The sequence below is a fragment of the Mastigoproctus giganteus genome, chromosome 5 (assembly GCF_048544385.1).
Source record: "Mastigoproctus giganteus isolate SK-2022 chromosome 5, ASM4854438v1, whole genome shotgun sequence".
In the NCBI taxonomy this organism is placed as follows: domain Eukaryota; kingdom Metazoa; phylum Arthropoda; class Arachnida; order Uropygi; family Thelyphonidae; genus Mastigoproctus; species Mastigoproctus giganteus.
The window spans coordinates 80,318,201-80,345,796 of record NC_143579.1 but is presented as its reverse complement, the minus strand read 5'-3'; the positions used below and the strand labels follow the sequence as shown (position 1 = coordinate 80,345,796).

The window sequence follows — 27,596 nt, the reverse complement described above, 5'->3', positions numbered from 1 at the left end:
ACGCACCAAATTGTCTTGTACACCAGAGTGTCATGTACATCACTGCATACAATGAAATCATCATACACTGAAATGACATGGACCTAATGACAGGGTAGCTGCACATAAGTCCAGTATCAAGGTCACTGGTATGAAACAGTATTCAGAATAGCATTATTGACATTCATGGACTCTCGAAGTGTGGTGGCAGAAAGTAATATGGAGTGATAAATTTTCCGTACATATTTTATTTTGATGGACATGTTTGAGTATAGGGTTTACCAAGGAGTGTTTTCTGTCAGATTATCCTCACGACCCTGAAGTTTGGTATAGATAAGGTATGGGTCAGATCATGCATGTTTTTGGGCCGGAGGCCCACAAACATGATCTGACCCGCAGTCGTTTCCAAAATATGTACAGCAATACTCAAAATATGTACAGCAATGATAATTGGTACTGAAACTGTAGTGTTATGCGAAACTGTGCTGATTGAGCTATAATTATAATGGGTTTTAATTGAATGCATACCATGAAAATAGTCTATAAACAAATTATAATAAATCTATAAACAATTTCTGCTTGATAGCCAATTAATAGGATTTTAAATTAAAAAATATTGCAAAAATTTATAAATAAAAAGGTAACATCATGAGAAATGAGAAAAAAGCTATTGTTTATTTATTTATTTCAATGATAAAGTCTGGAGAAGAAGTCTTCTTTTCTTGGCGTACAAGTTTTTGTAGCATCAGATCCCATCTTGTAAAATTTGCCGTATCTTGATGCTACATTCAATATCTGGATCTCCATTCATAATACTTCAGTGTTATTCACTTCAGAATTGTTTTCCTCTTCTTCATATGCAGTTTGCTTGTCAGTTTCAAGGAGAGTTGCATGTGAGTGAATGCAGTCACTTACATTGACAGTGTTCAAAATTTCGAATACCAAGCCTTTTCTGATTTTCACAATGTCTTCGGCAATTGTCTGAATTTGCGATTCAAAACCAGTGAAATCATTTGCAAAATGGGGCAAAACATGCTGCCAAACAGAACTCATGTTGTTGGCAGTGATTTCTAGCCAAGATGCAAATATATTTTCGATCGTATTTTAAATGGGTAAAAAATAAATTGTGAAATGAAAAGTTTGAAAGCTATCATGTCATCTTGTCAGGATGGAATTAAGAATACTGAACATTATTGCATGTTGCTGCTGACTGTCTGAGTGGAGCTATTGGCACATATGCATGTGAGACAATACAGCTGGCACTGCAGCATATATGTATGCGTTCCTAGGCTACAACAGCGCAGCATATATGTAGAATACATGTCTAGGCTATTGAATGAGTTTTAATGTGTACAGTAAATTTTCGACTTAAACTTAATTGAAAACCATGTTATAGTGAAACCCATGCTGTTTGAATCCATGCTAAGTGAGGTATTGCTGTATACAATAAACTGCCCACCGTTTATTATATATATTTTTGAATTAATGGAATTTCTGACATAAATTTAGAAAATACTCTGTACATTGCTATGACAAATATCGATTCACTGATAAAAATAGAATATCAAATCTCATTAAATATAAAAATTAAATATTGCAAATTTTGTTACTGGAATTGTATTTGTATTTTGTTACTATAATTGTAATTTTGTAATTTTATCTTGAATTTGTATTTCATTTTTCTTATTAATAAAATTAATTATATGTACATGTATGTATAATAAATAACATAAAACTGTTTATGATAATCCATTTTAACAATCCTAAAAATCGTGGCTAAAAAAAAAAATTGGCAAGCACATACCTCACAGACATTGTATTTTGCCTGCCATTTATAAAAGTTGCCCACCCCTGGTATAGGTGGTCTTGAGGTATGGGGCTATTTCAGCATATTCAGGATTGGTGTATTGGTGGTGATACCTAAAACCATGATATCTGCAACATACTTAGATGTTTAATATTTAAGATAAATATTAAATATTTATCTTAAATTTAAATATTAAATGTTTAAAGATAAATTACAAGTAACTGAAATTTCATAACAGGAATGTTTTTTTTTTTTTTTTTTTTTTGCCAGTGTGCTCTTGTTAAAGAGCATGAGCTTTCAGTAAGAACACATCCACAAAACTAGTACAACTGTACATATCTGTACAGTTGTCCATTGTACTCATCAGAGTCATTAAGCCTACAACACACTCCTACTTTCATTTTTGCTTTCCCAGTGCTTATGTCACATCAGACTGACTCAATATTGCACTCTTCATCTATTTCAACTGGATGCATTTCCCTAGATTTTATGTGTTTCTTAACTAACAGCATAACTCTTCCTTCCTGTCTGTCCTTTCTGTACCCCAAAATTCAAATTGGGCATGATTCCTTATATCTGTGTGACATCCTGTCTCTGATATCCCAACAATATCCATCTTTGACGAGCACTTCAAATTTATTTACTATACTCCTAGCATTGGTGTACATACACTTGACTTGTTCTTACTCTTAGTTACCTTAGTTTACTTGTTCCATGTTGACTCCCAGCAGTTCTTGAAATCCCCAGCACCTTGCTTTCCAGGCTGCTGCTCATTCCAATAGAAGCAGTGCAAGATTCACTTTCACCTCTGCCTGAAGTGTATCCCATCCCTGTAGAAGCAGTCTCTCTTTTTAACAAGCACAGACCACACTGTGAAAAATTCTAGACCATGAGTCTTGCACAATCACTCCAGGACCGAATTGATTGACAAAACTCTCATCATATACTCCCTCCTATTGTGCCTTGGGCAGAATTGGAGACACTTTCGAATTTAACCCTAGCTTGCAACTTTTTTTTTTAACATTGACAAACGTTGAAAAAATATTCACATCAACGTTGTTTGATGTGAATTCCATGCTATAAGAAATCAGTTTTCAAAGTTGTAATATAGCTAAAGTTATCTGCCAAAAGTAGTGCAATATCAGGGCAGCTCATTACAAAGGTAAGGTTTGTTCTGTTATGGAAATTAAGACCATTGTGTTATCCATGTATTGTAAATTCTGCTGGCCACAAAAACAGATAAAGGGCCAAGATAATCATTATAAATTTTTACGGGTGTAAATAAGTTCATCTGTTTGTACTTAATATTTACTGAAATAATGCTCCTTTAAAACCATTCAACCACTCTGTAACAACTTTCTAAAATCTGAAGAAATTTAAAATCCAGCACTTCCCAATCCTTGAGGGTGCTGGACTTTAAAAAAAAAAGTTGACTGCTTTTTTTTCCTCCATATACAGGGTGATTCACTACCAGTGCGACAAACTTGCAGGAGGTGTAGGGGGCACAAAGACGAATCGGAATCACATAGCATTGCAGGGTTCGAAATGCCTTCGTCATGCGGTAGAGGACGTTGAACGGGAGGTCGCGCGAACAGCGATCCCACTGGAAGTCAGCATTTGCGAACCAGTTCCCGAGGCAGTAGGATGGACGAGTATTCAAACGTTGAACTGGCCGACATGCACCTCGCATATGGAGTTGCAGACTGTAACGGCCGCGCCGCTCTGCGCTTGTACTAGGAACATTTCCCGCACAGGCGTGCTCCTCATCATACGATTTTCGCACGTGTGCACAGAAGGTTACGTGAGACTGGTTGTTTCACAAGAGGTACCATGAATCGAGAGCGAACGACGAGGACGCCAGACAATGAGGAGAATGTCCTACGTCTTGCAGAAGGCAATCCGAGTACGAGTACTCGAGCGATAGGCCAAAGATTGGGTATTTCCTAATCCACTGTATGGAGGATACTGTCAGCAAACCAAATGAGTTCATACCATCTGCAACGCGTCCAATCATTGGAGCCTGTGGATTATCCACTCCGGACGACTTTTGCTACTTGGTTTCTTCAACAGAAATGGTTCGCAAATGCTGACGTCCAGCGGGATCGCTGTTCACGCGACCTCCCGTTCAACGTCCTCTACCGCATGACAAAGGCATTTCGGACCCTGCAATGCTATGTGATTCCGATTCGTCTTTGTGCCCCCTACACCTCCTGCAAGTCTGTCGCACTGGTAGTGAATCACCCTGTATATCACATATATTATTCATGTACTGTAGCTAAAGCACTGGACATTGTTTGTGGCAGGTGATGATTACAGGAATGAATGGGAACAGAAGATATAAAAAATAAAAATTCTCTATTTAAGTACTGGACATATTGATGGACTGAATTTTTGTTATCAATTGGCTAAATATATAAATACAAAATATACTATTATTTTATTATGTTAATCATAGAATTGCCAGGAGGTACATGTCTAATTTGAATTTTTCTTTAAAATCCAGAAAGAAATAAGTAAATATATATTACAGAAATGTTGACTGCATACATATAACATTGAGGTATTTGTGCTGTTTATTTTATTATACCACGGAAGGTTCATAAAATAAATGTTGTATTTCAGTTTTCATTAAAATCCAAGAAGAAATAATTACAATATTCCACTACATGGAGTAAATATTACATTATGAGGGATATACAGTGAAATTGAAAACAATTACTTTTATATACATTATTAGTTAATTGATTAGTATTTAAGTGGTAAAAAATTAATGATAGGAATCCCTTACCTTCCCATGTGGGCTGCAACCCTAAAAAAGTACCATGGGTTATAAGGTCCCATATAAAATAAGGGTTAGGAGAAAAACAATAAATATTCCAATAATATATATTATAAACATGTAAGAATAGATAAGTCTGATAAAGTTTGCATAGATGGAGGTGAAAATTACACAGAGTGGTAAGGATAGTAGAAAAAAGAAATAATGTAGATTTGAAAAAGGCAAAAGAATGTTAATATCCTAAAAGTTATGATGAATTAAAAAAAAATTATGGGCTGAATTGCAAAGCCAATTTGGATGTGAAGGAACTGTAAAGTAAAATTATTAATACCAAATGATTAAACAAAATAAAGTAAAATAAAATAAAGGTGTAAAACTGTCATCAGATTTGGGTGGGCAAATTTAGTTATAGGTTGAATACAGGGAAGGCAAAAATGCAAAGTCTGATGTCAGTAGAAGTAAAAATTGATACATGGTTAAGTAATTCATCGGGGACTACACCTAACGATGTATCGGGAACTGCATTACTGTACTTGTCCATAACAGTAGAAGAAACGTTAAAGCCAAAATGCAAAAAGAAAAAAAAAATAGCACATTCTTTTACAGTATGGACAAGGTAGTCCCAATGCAGTATGAATGAAATGAAAATTATTAAATTAAAAATAAGGATAAGGCTAAAAAATATATAATTAAGTGTTTTCAGTGGGAAAAAGGTTTTGAAATATATATAGATTTTTGAGTAAATTTGGAAAAATATTTTAGTGTTGGAATTTTGTGGAGATTAGAAGAATTAAAATAAATAGTAACAAGCACATGGTTATAGGGAGAGATATTAAATTGAGAATGGGGAAGGGATAAAGGCGTAGTTAAATAAAGACAAAAATAGCGATAGAATGAGGATAGTTGGAATGTTCGTATCACTCTCCTGTTGCACTAATAGCTCTATGAATGGGAAGAAAGGTAGAATTAGAAAGTAGAAAGGTAAAAAGTATAGAAAAAGTTATTAAAACATACTGAGCTGGCTCGGGTATGTTTTAGTAAAGGCTCTGGCTTTGTAAGAGTTAGTATAAAAAGGAGATGAATACTAAATGCTTGTACTGAAGGGAAAAAGCAGGTGAAAAAATATGAAAGTCAAAAAAGACCTAGAAATGAACTGAAACTATAATAAGAAAGAAAACAATACCTGGAGTTTTCAAGTACATAGCGGAAGGAAGACGGCAGGAAAATAAAGCGCACATATTTAGTAAAGTAGATGAATGCATCTAAAACAAAAGTATATTAGTGACTACAGGATAAAACAATTTATAGCAGCTTACTGGACTTGATAGAGCTGTGAAGAAGTGGAAATAGATATGGAAATAGTGACCTCTATAGTCATATTTTGAACAAATAAGAGCATAGAGATACATAAGAGTTAGCTTTAGAAAAGAGAGAATATATCTATAACTTAGAAATGTGGTTGGAATAAAAGGACTTTACCGATATAAAGTCAAAAGATATATAAAAATAAAACAGTTCATAGATAAATAAAAAGTATTGAACATAGCCGTAATAAAATGAATAGAAAGTATACCAAGTGATATGGCTACTATATACTTAGCAAAAAAGAATGTTATATAATCCTAGTATATAAATTGAAATTATACCAGTTAGGTGGGGTATAGCTTACACATAATTTTTTTAATATCCAGGAAATTAGTAATTACATATGTAAACATAAATAGCAGGAAATATGTAAAGAACAACATAAAATCCTGAGATGTAGAGGCCAGATTAAGACTTAACCTGTAGTCCAAAATGGAGTGAAACAAAACTGAAGTAATATCAGTAATCATTTCTGTAAAAATAAATAAATCTATTGTTATATGTAAAATATATCGCCAAAATCCAAAGGTAGTTTCAGATGTGAATCCAATGGTGGTGTAATTAGGCATAAAATCCTAAGGAGACTGTAGAAAATAAAAAAAAAATTGTAATATAAATAGTCACCAAGATCCATAGAATAGAAGAATCCAAAAATGAACAAGTACTGCATAAAATTTCAATAGTAATGAATATGCACAATAGTGAATGAAAATTGTATACATCTAGTGCAAATAAATCCAAAGGTGGATATTCAAAGGTAGAGTTGAAAGGATCAAAACTTTTTGGATACCTTAAAGTAGCTTTAATACTTGAAAGATCCAAGATCTAAATTTCATAAAGGATTGTTAAAACATATATCAAATGAATACATGAAAGAAGTGAATACTTAAAAAGTTGAAACTTAGTGAGTAAAGAAATAAAGTAATCATTCCAATGAAAATAATTCTATAGGAAATCATATATAGTTATTACTCATGAATTAGTGGAAATTCCACCAAATAAACTGTACAAATAGAACTGACCAGTTCATAGTAAATTATAACTGAATTTATTCTTGATCAAAAGGGAAACTATATTGAAACAGTATTTTATAAAATAAATAGGAATGTTATCATTAATTAGCTTATTGTAAAGAAGTTTAAGAGCTTTGGTGAACAGTAAATGGTTACTGCATGTGTTAGCCAGTCTAATAGTTTGAGTACAAATTATATTTTTAAGTATTTTGTTGGAAATATTGAAGTACCAATTAGTAAAGTAGATGACATCAAAGTTGAAGTTATTTCTTTTATCATATATGTCAATATTATATGGAAGGGAAGCATTGCTAAGAGTAATTAATATGGAGGTCAAGGAAGTTGGCTGTGTGATTAGTAGTTTTCTTTATTCAGTTTAAGTTCATTGGGGTAAATTGCTTTGGCTAATGGTTCAAAGTTTGTATTTAAAATCAGGATGTCATCTAATCTACATATCTGAATGCTAAAATGTTATGATTAGGGTTGTTTGTGGTGTATAATTCTTCATAATAGTGTAAAAATAGGTTGGGTACTAAACAGGAAATTTGGGAACCCATGGGCACACCAATGGTTTGTTTATGAGTAAGTTTTCCGTTGAAGATATAGTTATCAAGTAAACAGACCATTAGTTATGTGGGATTGAAGTGAAGAGGTTGGTGAAATCAAGTTTCTATGCTGGTTATAGTGATATCGGATTTGAAGGTGTTGATGACAGCTTGGTTATAGTTTATGATCCAAGTAGATGTAAGATCGTTAAAAATAGTATTGAGTAATTTGAAAAATTGTTTACCTGGGAGTTAGCAGCCACTACTTTTGGAACTAGTAATGAATCTGGAGCCTACAGGCTGTTTATGGAATTTGGCAATCATATACAGAAAGGGTAGGGTTGAGTTCTGTAATTTAGTGTGCAGTTTTCTATGTAAAGCTATTAGCTTTTTAATTGTGGAAGCAGGGCTAAGATAGCTGCAAGTAAAAGTGGAATTATTTTCTATTTCATGTTGATTATAGTAAAATTGTTTGTATTTTTGTAAAATAATAAGAGAAGTTTACCTCAATATAGTATGTAGAACACTTCCTTATGATACCCTCCAGAAATTAAAATGAAAAACTTACATTAGAGTAACAAATAATTAAAAATCAATTTAATGCAATTAAAAATAAGGAAATTAATTAAAAGGGGAGGAAATTTGTGTTATCGTTTATGCCCAAAACTGTTACATGATGACTGTTTATGTCTTAAAATGCACAAAGCTGCATTTTAAAATATCAACATATAATCTTATCAACAGAAATTTTTTCTCTTAGCAGAATTCATAAGATATTATTGTTAAAATATAACCAAAATGTTTGATAGCTTATCTGGTATCTGAAAATATTAGAAGACTGTGGCTTACAAATCATACTGTGTAAATTAAATATAGAGTGAAGACAAAAGCTTTAAACCAGCATCAGATTTATGTGGTCCCCTGATTCTGCTTCAGCATGCTGTACAGCAAAGTTATTTCAGCCATTCTACAAAAAATGTGTTACAACTTTTTCTCTCTAGGTAAGGTAGCTTTTCCATAAGATTTCTTTTGAAACAAAATGTTTGTGCCAACAATTGAAATAAAATCATCCTTTTCATAAATATCTTTAAAAAACTTTAACCTTATTTAAAGATTATCATTTGCATGGTGTGTGTGTGTGTGTGTGTGTGTGTGTGTGTGTGTGTGTGTGTGTGTGTGTGTGTGTGTGTGCATGCTTGTGCTCGCTCAGTGCAGCATGATTTTGCACAGTGGCTAGGCTCCCATGTGTTTGCACAACAGCCACAACCTTGCATAGCACCCAATTTACACACTGGGCATGCAGCTGCCAATTTTGGCCATTCGGCAATGTATCAGACTTTGTTTTCATTGTTTGAATACATTGAAAACAAATTTGTGTTTTGATGTGTCCAGAGCTCTGTGCCTGTCTTATTTTTATCGTCATAAATTTTTAAATCCTTTATACTAAATTGTGGTAATTGACTCCTAAAATGGAAAAGAAATGTGAAAAAATATAACTTAAAACTAAATTAGAAATTATTGAAAAGTATGTCAAGGGTAGCAAAACAAATGAACTTGAAAAAGGAGTACAGCCTGAGAGAGGATTAGATGTTTCCAAAGGGGTGATAAAAGAAGGGGAACTAACAATGGAGATGGAAATATTGTTGTGGATCAAAGCGATCCACACTTGCACTATTTACCACTATATGGTAAATAGTGCAAGGAAGCCACAGGCTTTTGCTGCACTGGACAAAAAAAAAGTGTCTTTCCTCATACAGTTGTCTCACCATTGAAATTGCCCATCTATGGACCTTTTCAAGAATCTGAATGTCTTTTTTCAGATGAGATGACACAGTATTCCAAATGTGGTTTTACAATTGCTTTGTACAGTGGGATTATGACCTCCCTATCTCTCTACAGGATAATGTTCGATAAATCATCGAAAGAACACTGTGGGCTTTCCTGGCTGCCTGTTTACACTGTTCAGAAAACTTCATATTTGCTTGTATTTTAACTCCCAGATCCCTTTCCTCCTCCACTGTTTTTACTTCAACCAGACCAAGTGTAAAATTTATTTGTGGGTTGCCAATCCCCAAGTTTAAGACCCTGCTTTAGCATCATTAAAACAAAGTGCCACTTCTCTGACCATCTTTGAAATATGTTCAAGTCATCTTGAAGGAGTGCTGCTTGGCACTGATTATTAATGACTCTGCAAATCTTTACGTCATCTGCAAATTTTGACATCATGGTTTCGTCAATCTCACTTATGAAAAAAGAAAAACAACTTTCTGCCCTGCAGCCACCCACCTTAGACTCTTACCAGTAATCTCAATGTGTTCAAGCTTATACAGTAACTGCATGGGGAACCAAGTCACATGCTTTGCTAAAATCCAAATTGTGCCCTAAATCCAGCTTATAAGTAACTGTGTTACTAAAGTAATTAAACATGATTTTCTCTTAATAAAGCCATGTTGTATGTCCTTCAGAATGCCATATCTATCTAAATGTCTCTGGATTGCACTCCTAATCATTGCCTCTAAGATTTCCCATATCACTGAAGTCAGACTAACTGGTCTATAGTTACCAACTTCACTCTTAGAACTGCTTTAATGTATTGGCGATACGTTGGCACTTCTCCAATCCAATGGAATCACCCCTGAGTCCATAGATACCCTCATAATTAACCTCAATGGTTCAATACACTCCCTCACATTCTTCCTAAAAACTACAGGGTTATATGCCATCAACCCTGAGAGTCTTATTTGTCTTTATGCTCAAAAGTTTTTCTAATAAACAATCATCCATAATTACAGCATCACTAATTTCATATAGCTCAGCCTCAATCACACAGCCTCTTCTCAGCACGAAGGGTCTTTCATCAATAAAAACCGATGCAAAGACCTATTCAATTCATCTGCAACATCAGCTAGGTTGTCTTAAGATTTTCCCACATCCAGTACACAAGGGTCCGATCTGATTAGCTTTCTTCTTTGTTGTATTCACATACATGAAAAATTCCTTGTTCCTATTCTTTGCTCTTTTAGCAAATGCCTTCTCATACACAGCCTTGGCCTCCTTGGTGTTACTGTTACAGATCAACTTGTACCTGTTGTAGGATTCAGTACTTTCCATCACTCTGTAACTGTCCCATACTATCTTTTTCTGCTCTGTTTGACCGCCCAGCTCCACAGTCAAGTCATCCATTTCGACATCCTCCTCCTCCTCCTCCTCCTGCTGCAATATTTTCTTAAAGGTATGTATGCATCTGTGATTTTTGCTATAAAAGTATTCCATAATTCAAATGTGTTTGCCATCTCTTGGCAATCTGCCCAGTTCACAGATGTCATATAGTGCCTTTAACTGTCAAAGTCCACTCTTCTAAAGTTAAAACCCATACCTTTAACTACTGCAACTGACAATTGCATGATCACTTTCTGATAATGGTTCCTGTACTTTGAGCCTTGTAATGTCATCTGATTCATTAGTAATGATGCGGTGAAGAATATTGTTGCCCCTAGGACTTTCTCTAACATGCTGGTACAAATAATAATCATTTAGTTTATTTAAAAAAGTTTTTCCCCATCTTGAGTTTCCCTCCCACTTATTCCAATCAATCTGGGGCAGATTAAAGTCATTAATAAGACATTCACGCTTGCTTTTCTGTTCCATCTGCATGTAAAGACTCTCGTCATATTTTTCACAATTTTCTGGTCCGTAGATTACTCTCATTGTTGTTTTGCTCCCAGCTAACTGACACCACACAGATTCTATGCTGGCAGAAGTAACTTCAGACTCGGTAAAAAGCTCTTTTCACGCTCGGGCTGCTTTTGATAAGAAGCATGATCCCTACACCCCTTGTATCTTTCCTAAATACATTATACATACCATAGTGGAACTCATTATCAGTAATTTCTGGGTGGCACCATGTCTCTGTTAGCCCTATTATATCAGCATTAGTTATCCTAACCGGGAGTTCAAATTCAGACAAGCATAGCTGAATTTTGTGCATGACAGAGCCAAACATTTATGATCTCAAACATAAGGCCCCTGATTCATCTATTGAAGTTGACTTTAAGACAAGGACTGGAATTCGTAATGTGATTAGACAAAGGAAAGGTGTAAAATCTGAAGGGTGCAGCAAAGTTTGTCTGAATTTGCTGACTTCAACGAAAGATGTTTAATTGTGATGAGATTAGTATCTTTTGGGAGAAGTGCCTATAAACAACAGGCTAACTTTGTTAATGGCAAGTGCTTCAGGTGACTATACTAAACCTATTTCGATTTATTATTCATATATGCCCAGGGTTTTTAAGCAGTAACAGATTAACAGGGCTTTCCTGGATAACAAACAGAATTGTCCAATAATGCTATTTTTTTATTGGACAATTTTTTATCCCCAAATGAGTGGCAAATGGTTTTTCCATTTGCACTCATTTGGAGAGGCCTGGGTTTGAATTCTTTCAGTGATTGGCAGAATTTCTAAAGGTCTCTTCAATATGGGCTGCATTGGTTGTAGAGTCCCCTCCCCCAATTTATTCCAGGTTTTTTCAGTCGGCACAATGTGCAAATTGGTCCAAGAACATGCACTTGAACAGATTTAATATACAGTAGAGTAGTATCGTCTAAGTCATGATGTTCCTAGAAATGAATTACAACTGTGGTTTCATTGGCTTTAAAGTAAGCTTCTTGCCCACCTCACACTCTAAATCATAAAATAAGCAATGTCAAGAATTAATAGAAATTTCAGAAATAAAAATCTTTCAATAAAAATTGTGGCTAAGGTAAAGAAAGCCCACACGAGAAGCATGCAAAAGTTCAGTGAAATTTACCGGTAAAAGTACTTTGCTGTAACGGCATTTGTATCGTTGCTCGCTCAGTAAACAGACGGTGGGTGTTATCAGTCTGGAGTAGAAGTTGAATCCCACGGAAGCTTGAAACCCACCCGAAGTGGAGGGGGGTAACCTGACCTTTTTTCTTTAGAATCACCAATTAAATTAACTAATTGAATCATGAACAGAGTCATTGGAAATTCTGGCATCGTAAAAAATGAAATGTTCATAACATAGTTTCACCGGTAAACTTTTTCGAAGTTTGCCGTTCTTTCTCATGTGGACTTCCTTTGCCTTTTTCTTTTCTTAATAAACAATTTATCCACTAGTCTGCCAGTGATTCTAAAGAAAAAAGGTCAGGTTACCCCTCCACTTCGGGAGGATTTCAATCTCCCATGGGATTCAATTTCTACTCCTGACCGATAACACCCACTGTATATTTACTGAGCGAGCAACAATACAAATGCCCTTACAGCAAAGTACTTTTACCGGTAAATTTCATTGAACTTTTGCATGCTTCTCGTGTGGGCTTTCTTCTTTACCTTCGCCAAAAGTGTTTGCATTTTAACCAAGACAACTTACAGTATAAGTATGGAAATTTGAGAGATAAGCATTTTGCAATTTTTTTGCAAGTCATCCTATTAATTGTAAAATGGGTCTATGCATTTTTAATCGTGCCTTATTTATTAATATACTCTTATGTTGATTATTTTTAGTTTTTAAAATTTCTTCTCTCTCAAATATAGACGTTTTTTTTACTTAGTATTATGAATATCATTTCAGAACTGAGTAAAAGTTTATAGTTATCTGATGTATTTCATAAGCAACATGAAACATATTGAAGGGAAACAGCAAATATGAAGAGAGTGAAACTATATCACTAGATTGTTGGAATGTGTAGCTTGCATAGCACATTCCAGATATCTGGAGTGTTCCCAGATATTGACTGGAATTTGGGGGCTGGTCACTCACACACTAGCAGGGCTTTTGTGGATTTATTGGATGATTGTTTTCTACATCAGCATGTTCGGGAGGCAACTAGAGGGAGTAATACTCTTGATTTGATTATCAGCAGTGATTCTTCATGCATTAAGAATCTGCAGATAAATGAACCACTAGGTGGCAGCAATCACAGTGTGCTGAAGTGGGATTTACTCAAAGAGGTAACTACCATTAGGGGTAAAGGGAAGGGTTATTGCTTCCGTAAAGGCGACTACGATGGATAGAGACAGTATTTAAATTCTATACAGTGGGACCAACTGATGATGTTACCAACAGCAAATTCAAAATGGGAAGCATTCAAAGAACTTATCTTGGAAGCTACTAGGCTTTACATACCAACTAAGAAATATTGTTCAAGGTTTAGGCCAAAATGGATGTCAGATGAACTAATGAGGCATGTGGCAGAGAAGAAAAATGCATGGGATACTTACAAATTAACACATGACACAGAAGCCTATGATAGATACAAGTTGATATGCAACCAAGTTACAAAGGAGGTTAGGCAGATTACAAGAAATTCTTGGCAAGGGATGCAAAGAAAAACAGCAAAGAGTTCTTTACTTATGTAAACTCTAGAAGGAAGGGGATGAATCAGATTGGTCCACTTGATATTGATGGGTCAACTGTTGATGATCCTGCTCAGGTAGCTAACAAACTAAATGAATATTTTGCATCGACATTCACACATGAGGAGTTATTCAGCGAGGGGAATGCCAGAGGTGTATTCAACTCTAGCAGTAAGCTACAGAATCTTGAAATAACTGGGAGTAAAGTGGAGGAGAAATTGTTGAAGATAAACACAAGAAAGGCACCCGGGGTGGATGGGATCTATCCAGTTATATTAAAGGAGGCAGCAAAGGAAGTAAGCAAACCCTTAGCCATAATTATGAGAGCTGCTTCCTTGGACTCAGGGGAGGTACCCATAGACTGGAAATGTGCAAATGTGACCCCAATTCACAAAGGAGGAACAAAGGCTGACACAAGTAATTATAGACCTGTGAGCTTAACTTCTGTTGCAGGAAAATTAATGGAGGCACTGGTTAAAGAAGCACTGCAGGATCATTTAGACAAGACTTCAGTTATAGCTCGGACACAGCATGGTTTTGTTAAGGGGAAGTCTTGCCTGACCAATTTGATTGGATACTATGATGCAGTTACAAAAGAACTGGATGCAGGGAATAGCTTTGATATTATATACTTGGATCTTAGAAAGGCTTTTGATACTGTTGCACATGGAAGACTGCTACACAAATTGGAGCAGTGACATTGGAGGCAAATTGCTGCTATGGATAAAGGGGTGGTTGAGGGGGAGAAGACAGAGAGTGGTAATCAATGGACACTGCTGATCATGGACTAATATTAGTGGAGTCCCCAGGGCTCAGTGTTGGGTCCATTATTGTTTTCTGTATTTATAAATGATATTGATGATGGTATATCAAGCTTAATGTCCTAGTTTGCAGACGATACAAAGGTTGGCAGGGTTGTCAAGGACACTACTGACACTATGCTGCTGCAACAGGATCTGGAAAGGTTGAGCCGATGGGCTGAGAGGTGGCAAATGAAGTTTAACATTGACAAATGTAAAGTACTACACATGGGAAACAGCAACCCCAGAGCAACGTATCAACTCTGTGGTACTACACTGACAGTGGTAGAGAATGAAAGGGACTTGGGGGTGGTTGTGCAGGCAGATATGAAGTTCTCTGAGCAGTGCAGATGGGCTGCAAGAGTAGCTCATGGAGTATTGTCAATGATATACAGGAATTTTTCCAGCAGGGATAAAGAGGTGATTATTCCCTTTTATAAGGCAATGGTCAGGCCACACCTAGCGTTACTGTATACAGGTCTAGAGGCCTCATTTCAAGAAGGATGTAGAGCTGCTGGAACGAGTACAGAGAAGGGCAAGAAGATTAGTGAATGGAACTAAGAGCACCCCTTTGTTAAGAAAGGCTTAAGTTTTGCAAATTACAGTGTCTGGAGACTAGGCACCAGCGAGGTGATCTGATAGAGGTGTATAAAGCCTTGAATGGTTTGAGCATGCTCAATGCTTATGGGATTCTTCCTCTAGCTCAGAATAATCACCTGAGAGGGCATAAATTCAAATTGAGGAAAGACAGATGTAGGATAGACGTGCGGAAATTTGCCTTTAGCTAGCGGGTGGTTGGTTGGTGGAACAGACTTCCATCCCTTGTCGTGGAGGTTGATAGCCTAAATAAGTTTAAGGCTCAGCTGGACAGGTACTTTGAACGAACAGAGGGGTGAAGTGGAAGTGGTTTTTTTTTTTTTATTTTTGGCTGATGCTGCATAAGCTTGCTTTCTTGCATCAAATGCCTCTACTAATGCTAATGTGCTGTGTTACTGCAGCCTGACATAGGATCACATATTCTGTATTAAGAAAATGGATGTTTCAAGCATTTAAGTTGTCTCCTCTGATTATCACAACATAGAAACACAATACAAAGAAACTGTAACTATGCAAAAGTGAATTTAGATGTTTGTTGTAACATGCTGAGATTGGTTGCACGTAGAACACAATATATAACTTGTGAATTCATTAATATAGTCCTGCCAGTAGGCAGCATACAACTATACAATTTGTATGTATTGGCAATCACACAGATTGGTCCATGCATCACTGCACCAATAATCAGAACATGTTGACCATACTGATTTTGTGTATGCCAACAGAGGCGTAAACAGTAATCCATTCTCTTAGACAAAATGTACTCCTTCAGAAGCTCATGGCTGTGTGTAACCCTGGTGACATGCCAATGTAACATGTGAGGGAGTGAGCATCCATCCCTATCCAGACATGCCAGAGATATTAACATAGCAAGACAAGTAGATAGACCTATTTCATATGTAGCTGAAGAAGAAATTTCGAACTTCAAGTCCCGCTTCCCAATAATACAGTCAATCGGTCCCGATAAGAGAGTAAAATGTTAATATTGATTTTACGTATTTTTAATTAATTCTTATTGGAATTTAACGGATGTGTTAAAAAATTAATTCTAAAACAAGAGAAAAATGAGAATTGAGAAATCTTTTTTCTCTTTGTTGTTTTAAATTACATGTATAATGTATTAATTTATCTATGCCATACATTATTTTAGTAATAATTTTCAAATGAATTTTCCTTTTTTGAATTGTTAAAGTGAAGTCATTTTGAAAATTAAATAAAAAAAGCAGTAATAATCATTTAAGATATTGTAAAGTACAGTGAATAACCTCTGATTTTATTAAGATATGGTTATTTTTTATAAAGTTTTATACATTTTTGGTTTATAATTTAAAGTAAGTACTTTTGATTTCAATTTTATAATTTTTAAAAACATTTCAAAGTTCTTGCAATTCAGTTTTTTTGGATTACTATTTACTATTATTTTTTACTTTTATTGAATTCATTTTATCTTTAAATTGATATGGATTTCTTAGACAAAATGTACTCCTTCAGAAGCTCATGGCTGTGTGTAACCCTAAATGCATCTTTTTATCCTAAATAAAAACCCTAAATGCATCATTTTTTATCGGTCCTATGCACCGATAAAAAATGGGTGCAATCTTTCTCAATTTCCAGGGGCAAATAATTTGTCTCAAATTGTAAGCCCCATATTAAGCATTCCACATTCAAATGTTTCATCAGAAAGATTTCAACTTAATGAAAACTTCTTGGCGGAAAGAGAGAAACCTCTTTTATTAGAAAATTTAGAAGCCAAACTTATGGTGAAAGAATACTATAACATGCCCTGTTCAGAAATTAAAAGCTTTTTAAAATCTTCGGAAGGAGAAGAAATTTAAAAACTAACGAAGTCTAAAGAAAAATATATAAAGTAGTTTTCCTTGCCATTTTTAAAATAACTGTTATGAATACTATGATTGATTGATTGATAAAAATGTATTTTAATTGTAATTTTATATTTTTCTTTTACTTTTTGAAGGAAAAAATACTATACTACACATTTTGTTTCAAGTTGTCCCACTTACTAATTTTCAAAATATGGCCACCTTGTGACCAACAGTCCCACAAAAGCAAATATGGTGCTCATTTGCCTCATGCCAATATCCTGTTAAAATTACCTGAGCCAAACCAAATGAAAGAGATGTTTCACGAGCAGTTTCCTGAATGGCCAGGCATTGGTCCAATTAAATGATGATGCAGATGGTGTTGAATGCCTGCACTGATGTTTTTGGGAGACTTTTAGTTGCTACTGTGCACTCAAGAATTATTCAGAGGTATACATTATCGCCATCTAGCAGCAGAATTTCCATGTTGTTGACAGCAAGGAGAATTTAGAAGTTCCTTAAATAAAATCATATTGAAGAGTGGATGCATGTCAATTTACAGAGAGCAAGCAAAATTGACACTGAGAATTTAAAGTTGCCTTGGTATTGCACTACAAATAAAATAATACTTTTCCAAAGAGAGGTGTCTTATTCATAGTAGAGGCATCAAGGTATAGTGATTACTGCCATTACAGACAAACTTTTTTTTTTCTATTTACCAAAAAAAAAAAAAAAAAAAAAAAAAGCACTGTTCAATAAAGAATGACCATATTTCTAGCTGAGTTGCAGAATTTAAGACCAAACCAAGCTGCACAGTTGAATCATGAACATGGTGTGACTTTGGCAGTCAAGTTTATCAGTTTAGTTTTGCCTATGTGATAATGGTGGATGAGACATGGCTTCATCATTTTGACCAGAGGGTAAGCAACAAAGCTCTGTTTGGAAGTCTACGTCATAGCCAACACTGAAAAAAGTAAAAGTTGTGGCTTCTGCAGGAAAAGTTATGGTATCTCTTTTTTTGACATTCAAGGAATGGTTTACAAGCTGTTGTGCCATGTCATATGACTGCTATGGGACTTTACTACAGAACTGTACTGCACACTTTGTGGGATCCATTTGTTGCAAACAACTACAACTGTATGTAGGTAGGTGGATGCTGCATCACAACAATGCGAGACCTAACATTGCTCATACTGTCATGGGATGCTTAGCCAGCATTAATATCAGATGTGTTCCTCATCTGCTCCACAGCCCTAACGCTGTAATTTTATTTATTTCCAAAGTTAAAGAAGGGGCTGCAAGGAAAATGTTTCCAGTTGTCAGAAGCTGTAAAGACATCAGAGTTGATTCTCAAACTCATGTCAAAGAATGGCAGAAATGATGGAGTAAGTACATTTCATTCAATGGGAACTACTTTGAAAGGGACCATAAAAATATGGATGATTAATAAAGGTATGTTGTGGGGGGAAAAATTATGATCATTCTTTATTGAACAGCCCTTGTGTTTGCTTTTAATGCTCTAATGAAAACAATTGTTTATATGTTCAATAACTATAAAGAAGGTATTCCTAAAATCCTGTGATATATAAATAATGATAATTTTCCTGGTATAAGCAATGTTCATGTTGCATGTGCATAACTTTATAGGTGATATAGTGAACATAAATTTCCCAATTCTTTGAAAAACAGACAGCTAAACACAAAGGCCCAGCAGAACCACATGTGGAACAAGCAGTTGGTATTATTACAAAAGCTTTAGTATCAGTCCTTACCATATTGGGCAGAACAATATTGTGATTGGCCTACTCTGTATGTACAGGTGGTGAATCTAACAGTAGAGATGGTATGACATTCACAGTGACATTTGTTTCCAAGCTAATGCAATGCTATTTTATGCAAATTTTTATAGTGAAGGGAATCTCTCCAGCATAAATTCACTAAGATATCACTTTTAGGGTCACATAGTGATGGGTAATATGTGGTGCAAGCACTCTGAACAAAAGAACAAGTGGAAACATTAGTCATTATCAGGGCCAAAGTTATTTAAGACTTTCAGAAGCACTGGGAAGATAATGTTTATGCTGTTCTTTTAACTCACAGAGATTGCGCTATTTCACTTTGAGATTAAACAGTCAACTTACAAAATTATACGTGAATTCTCAAAGGCTATCTGTAACATGCCATCAAAAACAAGATTGAGACATTTGAAGATGGTGTTATTTTGTTACATGATAATGCATAATCATACAACTTGGGCTTGTCATCTTGAAATTTTCATATTTTTTGAAAGACTTAATGATGATCAGTAGGACATCAATTCCACACAGATAATTAAGTGAAGAAAGCTGTTAAAACAATGGTGTGAACAGTAACAAAGACTTATGAGCAGGGCATAAAAAAATCTGGTGTTGCTTATAGGATAAGTGCATGAATTGGGTTAATCTTTAAAAACTGGTATATCCGGTTTAGTTGAGGCAGGAGGAGGAGTACATCACTGCAGTGATGGACAACTTTCATTCCTCCCACAGCCCATATTCAGTTTCTGTCACATGACCCATCCCCCCCCCCAACCGTGCCGAAGTGAGCGTCGGTTAAGAATGAGTACCAGTTTCTACAGACCTCCATAGCCGAGTGGTCAGGAGTGGGAGTGCAGTAGCACACGCTCTTTGCATAGACCGGGGTTCAAGCCTGACTGCTAAATACAGTCGATCTACCAACCTGCACTGGACCAGAGTGGCAGATTATGTCACTTCCCTCAGCATGAATTGTTGAGGAGGCTTCCATCTTGCAGTGGGTTGATAATGGCTGCAGTTTACCTTTTACCAGTTTCTATGATTGAAGATAGCATGGGGACTGCCGCCATGCTGAAGCAAGCATCAGTTGTCGCGTGACTGATTTCCCAAGCATCTTTGCAGCAAGCAATGATGGTGAAGTAGCATGGAAGCTAATGCCGTCCCACCACAGACTGCGTTTCGGCGTACCAGTTTCCAAATTTGCGTTGATCACAGGACAACTGCCGACGTTTCGGCACAGCGTCAGTTGTCACGTGATCGAATTCATGAAGTAGCAGAGAAGCTGGAGTACCAATTTCTACGAATGCAATGCAATGCGATGATTGCAGGAGAACTATGTCATACATGTGGGAAAACGATCGGTTATCCGTTTAAAATTTATGTACTGTAATTTCTTTTTAAAAATTGTTAGGTGACACTAGTCGGTGAATTTACTCACGTGTAAACAGCAGGTAAATGAAAAAAAGTTGCACAGGCTCGCTAACTTCAATAGGCCTTTTATAAAAATTCCTCTATCTTGAAGAAATTGCAATTTATTAATTGCCTTCATGACTGAAGTGTGTTTTACACAGATCAATTTATGTAAAAAAAATTTAACTTCGAATTCAACGACACAGCACTCTATGCCTCAACTGGACGAAAGAACATCAGCACTGGACCTTGGATGATTGGAGACAAGTCTTCTCGTCCAATTAGTCCCGTTTCCAGTTATTTCGAGCGGACAGGAGGGTGTGTATATGTTGTAACCACACGACCCTGTCACCTGTTATGTCAACAAGGAACTGTTCAGGCAGGTTGACGGTCAGTAATGGTCTGGGGCATGTTCAACTGGCACACGTTGGGATCTTTGGTGTGTCTAGATGCATCTCTGAATGGTTCAGGTTGTGTCCATCCTTGCAGCCCATCTGCATCCCTTCATGGTCATCGTGCACCCACACAGCAATCGACTCTTCTAGAAGGACAGTGCGCCTCCCACAGAGATGTGGCAACAAGATCATGGTTCAAAGAGTATTCTGCAGATTTTACCACCATGGAATGGCCTCCCCGTTCATCATTTAACACGATTAACCCCGTTTTTAGTTTAACATGATTTTCCCTTTACAAAGCCATGCTGAGTATTCTTCAGAATTCCATTGCTGTTTAAATGGTCCCGAATTCCACCCTAGTCATTGTCTGCATGATTTTCCCTACTAAAGTTAGGCTGACCAGCCGGTAATTTCCCATTTCACTCTTAGAACCGCCCTTATGTATTGGAAATACATGGGCCCTTTCCCAATCCAACGGAATCAACCCGAGTCCAGTGATGCTCTCATAATTAGCCTCAATGGTTCAGTGCACTCACTTGCCGCCTCTATAGGGTATATGGCATCAACCCCAGGAGCTTTACTGGCCTGTAGGCTCGAAAGTTTTTTCATAAAATAAATGTAAAATTTCAGCATCAACTTCACTCCCATAATTTCTCAATGACGGAAAGGGTTTTTCTTCTGTAAATATCGATGCAAAGTAACTGTTGAGTTCATCTGCAAGTTCGGCTGGAGTATCTAATACTGCCTCACGCCCATTACATAAGGGTCTGACCTGGTTTGTCCTTCTCTTCTTTGCATTTATATATGTGAAGCCTCCCTTTGCCAGCATTTTCTCATAATCTGCCTTTGCGAGCCTAATCTTTTTGGTGGCACTATTATAGATCAATTTGTAGCTTATAGGTTACAGTACTTTTTATCACTCTAACTTTTCCATGCTGTGTTTTTTCTGCTCAAGTAATCTGGCAACTTCCTTTTTCATCCGACTTAGAATCTTCTTTATGCAGTATTTTTTAATGTTATGTAAGCATTCAAGGCTTCTGTGATTAATGTTTTAAAGGTATACCATGATTGAAGTATTTATAATTATACAATTAGAAGTCCTCCATGCCAAACACGATCAAAATCCTTTGAAAGGTCAATAGTTGCACCAAAATCTTCCATTAAATTTTTTCCATGGGTGGGTGGGTAACATAAGCCAGAACATTTCATAAGTGTCGACCAGTAGGTCAACACTTATGAAAACCAACTAGCAATCGTTGATCACATGGAAGGTTTCTAAACAATCTCAGTTGGCAGTTAGTTGATTTCTCCATTACTTAGGAACAGGCTGGATATGTGCAAATTTTCAGGCAGAAGGAAAAACACCTTTGGAATTAGAAAGTTAAAAAAGGCGGCATAGAAAAAGAGCAAGTTCAGGAGCAGAGGTTTTGAGAACAAGTGGAGAAATGCCATCAGGACCTGGAGCTTTCGTAGCATCCAGGTTCATTAAAATCCTTTTGACGGAAGACCACAGGAGGCATTGAATGGAGCGTGTTGGGAGTTTTACTAAGATCATTAATACATGAGTTGGTAGAAAAATAGGATGCTAGCAGGTCAGCTTTATCCTTGGTTGAAGTGGCAATAGAACCATCTGGTTTTGAGAGAGGTGAGAGCAGAGATGGGCAAAAGTTGCAGCCAATAGCTTTGGCAAGAGACCATAGTGTTCAGCTACCATTCGGGCAAGAGGCAAGTTTTCTACTCTTAGCCTGTTCAAAATCTATTTTAGACTGATTAATAACTGCTTTACAATTGTTGCGAGCTTTAGTGTAGGCAGAAAATGAAACAGAAGAATTGGAATGCAACTTAAATCTTGTCAACTACAATATGAAATTTCTAATTACTTTACGCATTTGGTCAGGGTCGATTGCCATGTGGGTGCACGGTGATCATGAAGGAATGCAGATGGGCTACAAGAATAGACACATAACCTGGACCGTTCAGAGATGCGTCTAGACGTACCAGAGATTCCCAAGTTTGCCAGTTGAACACGCACCAGACCATTACTGACTGTCAACCTGCCTGAACAGATCCTTGTTGACATAACGGGTGCACAGCTTTGTGCAGTTACAACATATGCATCCTCTTGTTCACTCGAAATAACTGGAAACGGGACTAATTGGACCAGAAGACCCGTCTCCAATCATCCAAAGTCCAGCGCCAATGTTCTTTCATCCAGTTGAAGCGTAGAGTGCTGTGTTGCTGAATTCGAAGTTAAATTTTTTTTACATAAATTGATCAGTGTAAAACACTTCAGTCATGAAGACAATTAATAAATTGATTTCTTCAAGAGGAATTTTTATACTAGGCCTAGTGAAGCTAGCGAGCCTGTGCAACTTTTGCCCATTTACCTGCTGTTTACACACGAGTAAATTCACCTACTAGTGTCTCCTAACAATTTTTTAAAAGAAATTACAGTACATAAATTTTAAATGAATAACTGATCGTTTTCCCACATGTATGACATAGTTCTCCTGCGATCATTGCATTGCATCCATAGTAATTGGTACTCCAGCTTCTCCACCACGAATTCGATCACATGACAACTGCCGCCGTGCCGAAGCATTGGCAATTGTCCTGCGATCAACGCAAATTTGGAAACTGATACGCCGACACGCAGTCTGTGGTGGGATGGCATTAGCTTCCACACTACTTCGCCATCATTGCCTGCTGCAAAGATGCTTGGGAAATCGATCACGTGACAACTGACGCTCGACTCAGCATGGCAGCAGTCCCCGTGCTATCTTCAATCGTAAAAACTGGTACTCGTTCTTAACTGATGCTTGCTTCGGTGCAGTTGGGGGGGGGGGAGAAATGGGTCATGTGACGGAAACCAAACATAGGCAGTGGGAGAGCAGTGAAAGTTGCCGATCACTGCAGTGACGTATGCCTCCTCCCTCAACTAAACCTGATGTACCAACTTTTAAAGATTAACCCCTGAACTGTAGTGATGATTTCTCTGAAATATAAAGTACCAGTTATTGTTTCAATATGATTCTCTCATAATATTAAGAAAAGGTTAATGTACCAAATTGTGCAGCGTTAAAAATATCATGTCGTGCACTGGGTAAATTTAGTTTGTTCAAGAGGTTCATGCTGATATTATAGCAGATACCAGATGGAGTATTTTCATTGTGAACATTCCCAAGACTAAACAGCTGATAATCCAGATATAGTAAACTGAGAAAAATCACCACTGTGCCATTGGGAGTCTGCATGGTTGGTGTTTTAGTATAATTTATGCAGATAATCTTAACTTTTTTTTATAGATTAGAAAAGAGGCGTTAGATGCCGATTATTCTAACCATCATAAATTAATTCTTATACCTTTGTTTGACATTACTGTGGTGTGGAAATATAAAATACATTCAAACTGAAATGAAATAAATTAAAATATTTACTTAACTTAATAACATTTACACCATTCACATTTAAATCTATGAAAATTAAGAAAAGTGTTAATATAAAAATTATTTTACATTGTTTTCACAGATTTATAGGTATATGTGCGTATTGTAACTTTGTTAGATTAAGTAAATCTTTTAATTGATTATATTCTAGCTTGGGAGTATTTTATATTTTTATATGACAGTAACATAAAAGGTACAACTTATTTTTTACACATCACAAGACTTTTGACACATCTTTATTAGATATAACTGTATTTTAATTTGTTCCTTATTCCAGGCCACTCAAAGGAATTGAAGCATATAAAAACGTTTACCATTCTTTAATGCAGACTTTGTACAGTTATTAAGCAAGAGGGCTGAAAGAACTTCGATATTTCTGGTTACTGTCTTTTGCAGACATCAGGTGATATACACTTATTTTGTTTATGCAAACAAAATACGTAATGTATAAACTCTTTCATTGTACAGAATGCATATAAATTATATGGATCCTTTTATTACATTCACTGTAATTCACATCATCTTCACTTTATGAAGTATTAAAATTTTTTTTATTAAAAATCTCTTTGAAGCACTTTCTTTTAATGACATGCAAAGAAAACAGTGTACTAATTAATAATAATGTAGCAAAATATTTAGATTGTAAAAATATGACCTGTGATGTGAGGTTATAGAGTTTCACTTCGGAAAGGTCAGTCCAGATCCTTTCCACAGCTTATAATAGTTCTCAAGGTAAAACGTTAAAATATCAACATAAATAAGTATGCTTGGGGAACAACATGAACTTCATATATACCTGTGATAATTTTGTAATTTATTTTATGGCACCCCTACTCAATTTACTGCCTCTTAGATCCGATTCTCTCTCTCTCTCCATATACAGGAACTCCCCGAATTACGGAAATTCGACTTTATGTAAGTTTTTGCCGGCCGGTGCAAACTTAAAAAAATCATGGGAACGTATTTCGCATCCCGTAAGAATAAATAAAGGTATGAAAATATTGTAATGTGAACCCAATAACACATTGTTTTTTATAATTCGTTCCAAATCCTTGGAAATTGAAAATTTCGCTATATTACTAGGCTATTTATTTCTCTAAAAGGAATGCCTTTGTGATATTTTTCTAAAGCATGTTTCTGGAGGTTACGACCATAAAACAATTTGCACTTTCTGGTTTATTGGTCTTTTCTGTTAGTGCATCTAATTATAAGCAAGTGGTAAACTCAATCTTATTGCATTTGTGATAATACCGATAACTGTAGTTGTGTGGGTTTTTACGCTATTACGGTGAAATGTGTTCACCTTCACTGACCGTGACCACCAAATACGGAGGATGCGGAAAGGTCATGGAATGACCACCGCCATATCCCCGGAGTAATATGGCCTTAGTTGCTAATGCTCCTAAAAACCAAATAACAATAACAAATAACCTTCACTGAAATCTTCAATCATATAAAAAACATTTTCAGAAACTTCTCTTCATTCCTATTTACAAATAACTAAATGCGCAAGGCATAATACTTTAAGAGTTTAATACCTATATAATATCGGTGTAGATACACCATAGATAATCCTTAAGAAACTATGATGGTAGTTACTGTGGGAGGCATTATTTGCTCTGTATCTCATATTGTGTGTAGGTGGTGATACTCACTGAGAATAGGTAACAATAATCTTCTCTATTAGTGAAGCGTTACTTATTCGAGGTAGTGCAATATCACGGAAACTTGTAGTGAAGGAAGAGCACAATATGAGATACAGAGCAAATAATGCCTCCCACACTAACTACCATCGTAGTTGCTTAAGAGTTATCTATGGTGTATCTACACCAATATTATATAGATATTCCTATTTATGTATTACAGTGATGAAGGGAAAGCGACCAACAAAAAGTGCAAGTGGTGGTAGTGCCAGGAAATGAAAGAAAATTGATTTATAAATGATTACAAAGTAGGACAGTTTGCCATCTATTTCAAGGGAATTAGGTCTCACTGATTCAACAGTGAATTCTATATCAAGGACAGTATGTGTGCATAAAAGACCATGTTAAACGATCAACGCACTTAAGATCAACAGTGATCACAAAACAACGTTGAGGTGCTATATCGAAGATGGAACAGCTGTTAATAATATGGATGGAAAATCAGATCCAGAAGTGAATGCTCGTGAGTCTAATGACCATTCAAGCATAAAAGCAACAAGTATTTATAAAGATATTAAGGATAACTGGGGCAAACCCCAACCAAGTTCGTGGCAAGCAATGGGTGGTTTAATAGATTCAAGCATTGCACTGGTTTCCACAATGTTAAAGTATGCGGTGAAGTCGCCAGTGCCGATTCTGCAGCTGCAGAGAAATTTTGTGATGCGTTGAAAAAAATTATTGATGAAGGCGGGTGGCTATTCAAAGCAACAAATTTTTAATGTTGGCGAGACTGCTCTGTATTGGAAAAAAATTACAGATCGAACATACATTGCCAAAGAGAAAAAGATAGGGCCACGCTCTTGCTTGGGGCTAATAAGGGGGAGATTACAGATTAAAGCTACTGCTTTTGTACCATTCTGGAAATCCTTGGGCACTTAAGGGCATCAATAAAGCCACCCTACCTGTGCATTTCCGATCGAACCAGAGAGCATGGATAACAATATCTATCTTTGAGGATTGGTTTAAATGCTGCTTCATTCCCGAGGTTGTAAAATATTGTAAAGACAATGACATTCCTTTCAAGATTTTGCTTCTATTAGATAATGCTCCCGAACATCCTACGCATCTAGGTTATTTCAATTTGAACATGAGAGTCATAATTCTATCGCCAAACACGACTTCACTCATCCGACCTATGGATCAGGGTGTTATTTCAAATTTAAAAGCATACTATTTACACACAATATTTGCTCAGGCATGTCTGCAGCAGACGATGAAAAAAATTTTACGTTAAAAGAGACTTTTGAAAATCTTACAATAATAATGCCTGGGTGGAAATTACTAAAAGTTGTTTAAATGGCATATGGAAGAAAATATGCCCAAGGCACGTAAAAGGCTTCGAAGGATGTGAAAAAGATGAATCATACGAAGAGGTTACAGATAAGATTGTAAAGGTTGCAGAACTAATTCAGTTGGAGGTTGATGACAAAGACGTGGAGGAGTTAAGAGGAAGAAGAGAAGGAATTATCTAACGAAGAACTTATTGACTTGCAGACTGACGAAGCTGAAGATGAACCAAATGAGGAGCCGAGATGCTTCAACACCAGGGAGATGGAATGGCATTTCGTGAAATTGCATTGGCGATGGCGAGGTTTGAGAAGATGGATCCTGAAAACAAACGATTCTTGAAAGTTAACAGGGTGGTGAATGATATGCTTGCTTGCTACAAAGAAATCCACGATGAAAAGAAAAAGCCACCATCCAGTCATCCATTAATATGTTCTTTCATAAGGTTGAGTGGCTGACCCCTTCTAAATCTCCACAGCTG

The 27,596-nt window shown here is 36.2% G+C and overlaps 1 protein-coding gene across 3 annotated transcripts in view; it reads left to right on the top strand.

The window, feature by feature from the left end:
• LOC150085522 (ran GTPase-activating protein 1-like) overlaps window positions 1-27,596 on the top strand; it is a 384,391-nt gene that overhangs the window by 352,847 nt on the left and 3,948 nt on the right. The window contains exons 15-16 of one of the 3 annotated variants that reach the window (XM_090374088.1): window positions 8,365-8,489; window positions 24,403-24,536. In XM_090374088.1, coding sequence (XP_090230214.1) covers window positions 8,365-8,489; window positions 24,403-24,472 — 195 coding nt within the window. In that variant the 3' untranslated portion in view covers window positions 24,473-24,536. Of the gene's footprint in view, window positions 1-8,364; window positions 8,490-17,236; window positions 17,482-24,402; window positions 24,537-27,596 lie in introns of those variants that run through there. The other 2 variants (XM_090374089.1, XM_090374091.1) reach the window with 2 other exon arrangements.